Source organism: Numenius arquata, chromosome 10, assembly GCF_964106895.1.
Source record: "Numenius arquata chromosome 10, bNumArq3.hap1.1, whole genome shotgun sequence".
Taxonomy (NCBI): domain Eukaryota; kingdom Metazoa; phylum Chordata; class Aves; order Charadriiformes; family Scolopacidae; genus Numenius; species Numenius arquata.
The window spans coordinates 37,769,740-37,780,400 of NC_133585.1; the positions used below are offsets into that span (position 1 = coordinate 37,769,740).

Here is a 10,661-nt window from a genome sequence, read left to right on the forward strand (position 1 = left end):
CTGTGGGGCTGATCTGAACAGAATCCTAAGGATTCATGCCTAGGGAAAAGAAATGTTAAGCAAGGCAAAAACTGAACAGAGATGGAACAACAAGCTTTGATGTAGAATTCAGGACCCAGCTACATGCTGCTCCCTTGGTGAAAAGGTTTGGAGTTAGCTGGTTAGCCTGACTTCTGAGGGAGACCAAAGAATCACAAGGGGAGAAAGGCAAGTTGTGAGATAACTGGCTGGAAAAGCACATCTGAGAGATCTTCCTATTAGTTGAGGACTTCCTCCAGAAGATCCTCCCCCTTTTTTTAAGGTTCAGAAAAACTGCTGAAGTAACTTTGATGTAGAAATTCATATTTAACCTGCAGAATGTCAATATTTTGAGTTATTTTTTCAGAAGTCAAGAAGATAGATTGGATTCAAATGAGGAAAGTAATCAATAAAATTAGTTTTGTTTACTTCAGATATCTTAGCATTTCTTAAATGAAATTAATCAGCAGCTTCTTGGAGAGAATGCAGAACCCATGTAAAAAGTAAAAAAAGCTTTCTTGAAATGCTCAAAATAAAAGGTCATTTCCTATTCATTAGTTCTCATATATGCCTGAAATAATGTGAACTGTTCACATTATTTCATGCATCAATTTTCTACTGGATACAACAGAAGTGGTTTAAAAGTTGCACTACACCAGTGTCAGAAAGAACCCTTCCGCAGAGACTGTAAAGAGAGTTAATAATTTTGTTAAGCAACAATAAATTGCATGAACTATAATCAGACACCAGGTATTTTTGACTAAGTATACATACTAAATAACTAACATAGATTGACAAGGACAACTACAAAGGTCAAGCCACACTCCAATGCAATAAAAAGATAATCTGATTCTAATAGAAACTCATTTTGCCCATTTTCTTAGTTGGCTGAAGGGTAAGATGGGCATCCATGACTGGGACAGCACTTGGCATGGGCTATGACACTTTTTGAGACATTGAGTTTGGAATCAGTACCATGCTAACACAACTACTCATCTTCTATTTTCTAGTTGGCTGATTTTTACCCAATTCCAGTTACAGGGGCTAGCACATCTATACATCCCTAAGTCAAATGTCTTGCCTGTACCTGACAATGTTCACAGTGAGACACAGCATTTCAATTTTGTCCTTCACAAAAGAAGTTAATTCCATAATTCTAATATTTATATAGAGGCAGGACTATTTTTTTTCTACAAAAATTAGGCCAACTTCTGTGCAAATTTTATTTTAGAACTTGCATGTAAGTCAAGGTGATAAAAAACTGCATGAAAATGTAGGAAGAAACTGCATGTAAAAACTACATAATGAAACTTAAACGGTGGTGTTAAATAGCTGCCGTTAAGAGTAAACAGCCTGAACACCTTCCATCTGGCAGGCTTCTTTACCCTGCAAGATAGGAATATAAGAAGTAGGAAGAGGAAAGAACAGGTAGCTTGTACAAGAAGAGTGGCAGGCTCTCCTTCTTCCTAGACATCATTTCTAAGATGTTAAAATTTAGTAAGTAGAGCACAACCCATCATCACCTGTGTCGTAAGCCAAATCTAATTGGGCATTCAGGATTTACATTTTGAAAATAACAGATAGCAAAGGTGATGCCATCCATGTGAACAGAAGAATTATAAGCTTAAACTTGGTAAAGACAAAAGCTGGGTCAATAGTTTTGCTCAGTTTCAAGTAACACCAATCAGAGGCAAAAGGGAGTGGGGGAAGAAGCAGCTAAGCCAGGGAAGACTCGTGTTCTGCATTATCCTTGAACAGGAAAAAATCTGGGACCTATGGAAATCCACCATATTAAGTAAATTGACTTGGCTGCACATCTTTTTCTGTTGTAGGAATGGGTCAGATGCACATAGCACCCACTGAATGTGTTATAATGAAAATATTAAGAACGTAGAAACTGCTCAGAATTTAAACTATATATTAAAGCGAGCACATGAATACAGAATATCATCCCAATTTTCAACCTGTACCTAGCTCAGCACTAGACAAGAAGCAAGCGGATAGGTTTCTGAAACATCATGTAGATATTCAGTAAATCCTTTGCCCTATGCTTATTATGTTGAGCAGAACAGATCTCTACCAAATTATAACAAAGTACAGATTTGTGTTTGGTTTGTTGGTAAATACATTTACTCCAGTTGCATAAAGACTCTCCCACAAGCATGAAGATACAACAGAGACAGAAAACATCAAGAAATTTTCTTAGTCTAAGTATTGCTTTCACTAGATAGCTGGTATTTACTACAACTCAAACATGGTGAATAAAATGAATGGATTAGCAATTCTTTATTAAGATGAGCAATAAAGATACTGTCATGATTTGGGGGCAATAACAGAGAGATTCAGCAGCAGTGTGGTCACGATTGGAAATTTGATTAAATTACAGTAAACTTCTCCTTGAAAAGATCAATGTGTCAGTTGAGCTTTAGTCAGCCACATCATCCTGTAAATTGCTTTCAAGATAAGCCAGTACATAAATTCTCTTTGCAAAGATCTGTTACTTCAGAACAGTCCTCCTACAAACAGAAACATGGCACTTAACGGTACTTGGAAAATAGACAGAAATGAGAACTATGAAAAGTTCATGGAGGCGATGGGTAAGTCTTACTTTTCCAATGACTTCTACAAAAATAATACCACTAGGACTGAACACAAACTCAAGCTGTCTGTGAACTACCTTCCTGCTAGCCCTTTTGTTGTTTGCTGCTCTGCCCTTGCATAGCGTACGGCATTTATTTTCAAAAACTCCAAAGGGGGTGGAAAAGACACTGAAAAATGTTCTGATTTTAATTATATTATATTAATCATAAGCAACTTAACTAATTCCAGCAGAGGAAAGAACCTCTAAATCTGTATTTGAGGAAAAGACTCAGAGAATTTGAATGATAAACTTTAAGCAGAATTCTATAGCAGGAATATTAATTTGATAACATGAAACTAGTTTAAAAATTACACAGAGAGGAAACCATCATTCTTCAATTTTATAGAAACACAATTCAAGTAATTTTAACAACCTGATACTTACTTTAAGTTTGTATAAACTGTGCATTATACAGATATAAACACAACCATTCCAGTTGGATAGTGTTTTGTAATATATCTGTACTGGTGAATATGGCCTCAATAAAAAGTGATGAATAAAAAAGAAAAACCTGTGTTAGAATGCTGGAATAAACTCACTTGACCACATAAAAATCACTGAAGTGAGACAAACATGATGCTCTAGGGTCTTTTTTCCCTGATTAATGTTAATTGATTTTTCTAGGTATTAACATGATGAAAAGAAAATTAGGAGCCCATGATAATCTGAAGATCACTATTCAACAAGATGGAAACAAATTTACTGTCAAAGAATCCAGCAACTTCCGTACCATAGATATTGAATTCACTCTGGGAGTCGATTTTGATTACAGTCTGGCTGACGGGACTGAACTTACTGTAAGAGACTTTCTAAATAATTATATATATTTTTATATGATAACAAGTTTATGAAGTACAGGTTCAAGATGAGTTATTTGTCTTCCTAGTTTTTAATTTAAATTTTACTTTTAAAGTTTGACTTTAGAAATGCTTCAGAAATGCTTGCAGCTTATATACAAAAACACAAGGTAGTCTTAACTGTTAATTGTTCAACACTGAACTATGAAACTCAGGGTTTCACAGAGTTCCCAAAAAGCAGAGCAGGTAGCAATTTTAACACAATGAAATCCAGGCAATTGCAATTTTACTTCTTATAATACTCAAGTACACCACCTAGAGTGCAGAATGGGTATTTATAAGAAATTACTTTTTCTCTGTTGATACAATTACTTAAAATAAGGTGTATTGAGCACTAAAAAAATCTAGCTTGACTATTATGCCATTAAATAAACTAAGGGTTTTATTATAATTTCATTTTTACAGCCTTTCCATAAGTGTCCAAAAAAGCATTATTACACTGTTTTAATCTCTTCTTACTTTCAAGCATTCCTGCAGTCTTTAAATCAAATCAGTGTCATATCTATTGCAAAATATTTGAGGGGTTTTTTTTCCCATTATAGGGTTCTTGGAACATGGAAGGAAACAAACTTGTAGGAAAATTTACCAGAAAAGATAATGGAAAACTACTCACAGCATACAGAGAAATCGTAGGTGATGAACTTGTTCAGGTGAGTTAAGCAGTTGCTTACATATAACTTTACAATAAAATGAATTTAAAAAATTTCAAAAACTTTTCTGAAAGTAGGAATATTTTCTTCAAGCCAAATAACCTCATTCAGTTAAAATTCTCAAGTAATCTATCAAAATTTAGCACTTTAAAATAAAACTTGCAATCTGTGATTTTTACATTCTTCTACCGATGTGAACTGTATCTTACTAATGCATTCTGAAGCCTGTGAATACAAGCTGTATCTAGAAGATATATATATACACAATATAGATGTGTTCTGACCGAAGGCCCTTTTCCAAGTGTCTGCCTTGCAAAAGCCTCCTCACGACAGGCGCTTACTACAGGGTAATGCTGTCAATGGCTGATAAATGCCCTTTTAAAACAAAGTTTGGGGTTGGGGCAAGGAATGACGGCACAGAGGGTAAATCTGAGACAAAGGGGAAACATTTCACAGCTCTGCAGTAAAGCCAGAAACTAAACTGAACTGTAATGCTTTAAGATCCTCTCTGCAAGAGTGTCACCAGCTTCTTAAAAGAATAAAAAACCCACCAACCTTATGGACAGATGTGAGATTTGAGATATCAAAACATGCAAGTCCAACCCTTCAATGCTTTTTCATACTTCTAATAAAAGCAGTCACACAGATGAAACTTGTTAAGTAGTGATACTGGAAATATGGAACTTCAACACTTCGGGTTTTTTCTGAAGCCCCCAAAAGCTGTCCCATGGAGGTTCACATATTTGCATAGTGAATTTATGCATATTGCAACATGCTGCTTTCCTTACATTCCTTTCCTCAGAGCCTGCACAAGGGACTGTAGGTCCCACATGGCTACCAGTCACAATTAATTAAATCACCATTGACCATCTCTCAATAGCATTTGTGAAATTAAACTTTGTAATAGCAGCCACTGATTTTTCTTCTTAATTTCTTAACAGACCTACATATATGAAGGAGTTGAAGCCAAGAGAATCTTCAAGAGTGGCTGAGTACCCAGAACCACACCAGAATCAAAAACCAATGAAGAAAGACCATTTTTCCACATATGCTCTGCTTTTTTTTTTCTTTTATCCCCTCATAGCACATCCTAAGCTACAAATACTTAGCTCTGTTGAAAACACAGGCTAGTTTCTTATGTTTACTGCTTTGTCCTGAATAAAAAAAAAAAAAAAATCCAATTACAATTTGATACAAAAGCTAAAATGTTATTTGTACCAAGTTCTACCTGAGTGCCATACTGTAAAAGGCTCTAGAAACTATTTCCTATAAGCAGAACTTAAATATCTTTTTGCATTGGTTCTCAATGGGCAACTTAGTTTCCTTACGATAATAAGAGTTTCTCTGTGTACTGAATATTGTGTAATAAGGATAGCAAAACCTAAAATAAACCTGACAACACCCAGGTCTCTGAGACTATTCTATGTAAATATAAATATGGAATAAACATAAAATATGGTGTCATAATACAGCTCACTTGGAGGACTTAGATAAGATACATTTATATCTTGCTCATATCAGTAGGAATACTATAAAGCACATACTGATGATATGCAGGTATCTCGCATACAGAAATTTCATTGCATTTGTTTCTAAAAGCATGACAGTGCTTTTAAACTTGCAGATTTTGAGTTGTTCCAATTGATTAGGGGTTCAAATCATTCTGTTTCAGGAAGAGTGCCAGCAGGCTCTGAGTGAGTTTCTTTTAGGACATGAATAAAAATATTGAAGTTGTCTTGACAAGACATAAAAGGATTTCAGCCTCTGTTGACTTCAAACACTTGCTTCTGATGGACGACAAATATGCGCCCTGTTTTGCTCGTGTTGTTCAGTCTGTAAGTGCTAATTTCAACCCAGCCTCACCTCCCTTGAGTCGTGCTGTTTCTTAAGGGTCATAGAAAAACTGCCTCTTGAGGCAGCCATATCTGTAAAGTCTCACAGCACTTTATGACAGAATTCCCTGCTGATGGTAAACAGCTATATAATCTTCTGTCATGTGCTTATTCAGGTGCTGTTACAGGTCCAATTTCAAATATAATTTCTGAGCAGGTACATTTACATTATGATTTTAATGGGCTGCTAAAATACCTTGAAAAATTTACTCCCCTGTTTTCTTGGCTCTCCTTGACATTCTTTTTGCTCGCCATAAATGAATGAAAACATCTTTTCCTTCAGTTATTTTTAATAACTGAATCCTCTCTTAGCCTATATTTTTGTGGTCTTCAGGGTCTCATAGCTCCCTCTACTGCCAAAATGCTCTCATGATGCAAACAGTATTTGAGTTAGAAGGACAGATCACTCTTCTTTATGAATTTGGATTTCCAGCCCCGGATACTGATTGTATGCACCTTCCAGTGTAGATATCTTTTACATAATCATCTTTCAGTGGGGAGATATGTTACATATATCGCAATTAAGAGAATACCATTTTAAACAGTCCTTCAATTTGCAACTACAAAGAGGTGAAAAACTGAAAAACAAAGCTACGAAAAGCTAAAAAAACTCCACCAAAAAAAAAAAAGGGCCTAAAATCTAGAAACAACACTATTAAAAAATTATGTCTATGTCTAGGCTACTTTTTATAGTTAATACAGTCTTTAAAAGAGAGGGGGATAAAGAATAATGGCTTGCAATAAGCTGTATGACAGATTCTTTCAGTTAAGCTATGCACACTGAAAAATCAGATTAAACTGTAAGAGAGAAGCCCTAATCATCAAAGTGCTGTTACAGAGTTTGACCTTCGTTATCAGCTGCATGTCCTTATTGTTTCTAAATTGCACAGAAGTATATTAACAATTACATGTCAAAGGTTTCAGGACTCTGGAGAAAGCCATTTTATTTTTTTTTAGAGACTTTACTGGCTGGAATGAAAGCTGTATTAAGTTTCTGGATGTGTTCTTTCTTTCTCCCCTGAGTAGGCTGACCCTTTAAATATTGCACCCTTCTGGTTCAGAAAGCCAAACTCTAGCCCATACCTGATATCACCTGAAACCAAAATCACACCTCTGCCACACCCAGCCCAGTAACACCCTGATTCATGGTTATTTTGATCTAGATTACCAGATTCATTTGATTGATTGGCCACAATAATCAGTAGCTTATGTTTTCTGGTCAAATTTTGAGAAATTCTTTTAGTTAATTCTGAATTACATACAAGGCCACAAAAAAAGAAAAGTAATCTGATACCTATTTAAAAAAAAAAATTAAAAAAAATGACAGCTCAAAAGTATTTACCAACTCCAAATACTGCAGACATATGTGGTCAGCAGATGTACTTAGAAAATAAGGAAAAATCTTTAAAGACTCAGTCTCCAATACTTGAGATAAGATCATCAATTAAAGGGATGGAGGAGAGCTTCAGTAAACTAACAAATAAGATCACTATATTAGAATGTGAATGAGAGCGCCTAGTAAATTCGACTAGGAGACTTTTGTTTCCTAGGCAGAAATTTCAAAATTACATTACTTTGCAACCTAATAGGAAATTGTTTGCTTTGGGAAAACCTACAATCCACAATTCCTTTTGCTTAAATAAGGTAATATATATGCTTATAAGACTTAAATAGGAATTACTGACATAATTTCTCTCAAAAGTCTCTATTATTCTTCACCTAACACACATATACTTAACTGATACTTGTTATATAAACACAAATTTATGTCCATCGTCATTTCTAATGACAGAACTCATTAAGGAAAATAGCTACCCCTAAGTGCATGCTTATGAGAAGTTAAACTTATCAGATACACCTTCTCTGCATTCTGCAGCAAGTACTGCATTTTCTCTTAATATGAGGCTAAAAAGGGTTAATACCTACAATGAGGAAGTTTTTGTTTGGCATACTCCTAATTTCTGGTCATTTCTAGAAACAATGAAAACAACTCTTGAGTATGCCATCAGATTGTGCAGTTTAATCTCTTACGCAGCTGTGTGTTGTGTAAATAAAGCACACAGTAGACACTATCTACATGAACTTTTCTATGTTTGTTAGTGTCTATCAACTAACCTTCAAGGATAGGAGCATATCTTAAAAACAATTTCAATTTTCCTAAACTTCTTCACAACAGCATTTCCCGAAAGAACTTTCAGCTTCTTCCAGGGCACCATCTGCTATCCAATAAACCGTATCAGGAAGAACTCCCGACGGTTTACCTCTGCACAAGTCCCAGTACAGCTTAACAGAACCAGGCCAACCCGGTGTGACAGGACTGACCACCTGCTTTTCCCCACGACCCTGTCTCACCTGGCCAAGTACCCTGAGGACTGGCTAGGAGCACCAGGAGGAGAAGCAGGGCTCTCTCTATGTCCAACATCTTTACCGCATGGCCTGGCATCGTCATTAGCCCCTCAGCAGCGAGGGAAAGGGGCCACTGCGGCGGCAGCCTGCCGGGACAGCAGCGAAGGAGCAGGCGGCAAAGCACCGGCACCATCACCGGGTGGTGCCAGAGGCCGCCACAGCGCCGCTCGCGCCCCAACGGTCACTAACCGCCGCCAGCCACCGCCCCCGGGAGGGCGGGGCGCTCTGTGAGGCGGCTGGGGCGGTGCCGCCCAGGGAGGGGCGTGGCGACAGTACGTGCGCTCCGCTCTCATTGGCTGTCCACCCGGAAGAGCAGCCGGTGCCTGCGCAGTGGGTGCCGCCGTCCCGGGACCCCTGAGGAGATGGAGGCGGCGGCGCGGCGGGAGCAGCCGGACCGGCAGCGGGACGCGGCGGCGAATGGCGGCCGGTCGCTATCGGGACAGTCCTACTGGCTGGACCTGTGGCTCTTCGTCCTCTTCGATCTGGCGCTCTTCGTAGTCATCTACCTGCTGCCCTGAGGGCGCCGGGCCCGCGGCCCAGGTCAGCCGCCGCCGAGGCACCGGCTCTGGGAGGGAGAAGGGGCGGCCTCGGGGTGCCCGGAAGGAGGGAAGAGAGCTCGTGCCCCCGGCAGCTGGACGGCCTGTTCCTCGCTGGGGTGCCCAAGGCAGCCTGGCCTCAAAAGGCCTGGAAAGCACGGATACCTCTGAAAAAAAATATAAAGCTAATTCCAAAGAACCAGCAGTTTGGGTTTTGTGTCAAAAAAAAAAAAAAAAAGTTCTTGGGATTAGAAAGTACGCTTGATGATGCTTTCATGTTTACTGTGTCCTCCAAAGGCCTGTGTAGCACTGCAAAGGTAACCAGACTCTCTGTTCTCTGCAGAGCCGCTATCTCATCACAGGATGCACCTTAAGAAAACAGGCAGTGGAAGAGGAGGACCATTTGTGCAGTGCGGGCAACTGGGAACCCACTCCACCTGCCACTGAATGCAAGAGGCATATATTTACATTATGTCATAATCTATCTCTGGCTGTATCACAAGTGTTACTGTCCAGGATTTTGCCTGTGTCCTGTTCGTGTGTTCTAAACTGTGCCTTAGAGGTCATGTAAGACAGCTTGACTGTGCTTTTGTAATTAGTGCCTCAAGGTTTCTTAAGGATAAACGAAACTCTGTATTGGTTGAATAAAAATCCAGCTCTTATGTAGACCAAAGTTGTAACTCAGACCTTTTCCCTCAATAGATGAAGTATATTCAGCTGTTTTACTTTCAAAAAGTTAATCATGAGGGTTTGATGCTGTTCCATTTTCTCTTATACCTTTCTCTCTTTGTACTACAGTGTATATGACATACCACATACTATATGAGATTCTAGCTCCAGCAGTTCCTGTGATTTCTGAAACTTGCCAGTGTTTAGGAGCAGTAGCAGCCAACTGTCCTCGCTTACTGATTTAGATAAAACAGGCTCTGATTTCCTTAGCTATACAGAGTGACCAAGAGCAGCCTTCTTGAGTAGCTGGCAGGTTACATGTAAAGGACTGTCTTGCGTATACCTTCCATGGATGACTAAGTAGACAGTAATAGGTTTCAACTTCCACATGCCACATCAAAATTTCCTGTCTCACTACAGGGAGATTTTCAAAGTGTTAAATGTTGCATTCTCAGGAGAAAGAAAAGAAAGCCAAGAACATGGAGTAGGCTTTTTATGCGTTCAGGTTTTGGGGACAACAGCCTTCAACTATGAAGGGGGTTTAGTTTTCTTGAGTATTATTCCCTTGTGAATACTAGTTTCTAATTATTAGAAATATAATTCATGGCATTTTCAGGAATAAATACAATAAAACAACTAGATTTCAGAGACTGAAGTGTAGAGTGTTTCAGTGTCTTCTAACACATTAAATGAAAACAGACTATTACCAGGGTAAAGGGGATTCAGGATGCAAAAGTGAGCATCTTTTCGCTCTTTCCCTTCCCATCATATACGCTCTTTCCCTTTATTTTTCCTTCATTGTCAGACAGTTCTTCCATTGACAGTGGCTTTCTTAACGTATAAGACCTACGCTTTAAGAACTGAGATGCCTTTACCTGCTAGCATTTATGATTTTGGCTGCTGGTACCTACAAAATAAGTCACCAGTTTCAGAGCTCAACTGTAACTGCATTCTCAAAAATAGAAAAATAGGTTTTCCAGTTTTTAAAATGA

At 38.4% G+C, this 10,661-nt stretch overlaps 1 protein-coding gene across 1 annotated transcript; it reads left to right on the forward strand.

The window, feature by feature from the left end:
* Positions 1 to 2,548: 2,548 nt before the first annotated feature.
* Positions 2,549 to 5,158, forward strand: FABP2 (fatty acid binding protein 2). Its single transcript, XM_074155054.1, has 4 exons — positions 2,549 to 2,615; positions 3,284 to 3,456; positions 4,059 to 4,166; positions 5,108 to 5,158. The coding sequence occupies exons 1-4, from the start codon at positions 2,549 to 2,551 to the stop codon at positions 5,156 to 5,158; spliced, it is 399 nt and encodes a 132-aa protein (XP_074011155.1).
* The last annotated feature ends 5,503 nt before the right edge of the window (positions 5,159 to 10,661 follow it).

Excerpts from the sequence above, each read along its gene's own strand:
- FABP2 (XM_074155054.1), top strand. The coding sequence starts at position 2,549 with ATGGCACTTAACGGTACTTGGAAAATAGACAGAAATGAGAACTATGAA. Across the intron at positions 2,616-3,283 it reads AAAGTTCATGGAGGCGATGG|GTATTAACATGATGAAAAGA; the intron begins GTAAGTCTTACT and ends TGATTTTTCTAG. Across the intron at positions 3,457-4,058 it reads CTGACGGGACTGAACTTACT|GGTTCTTGGAACATGGAAGG; the intron begins GTAAGAGACTTT and ends TTCCCATTATAG.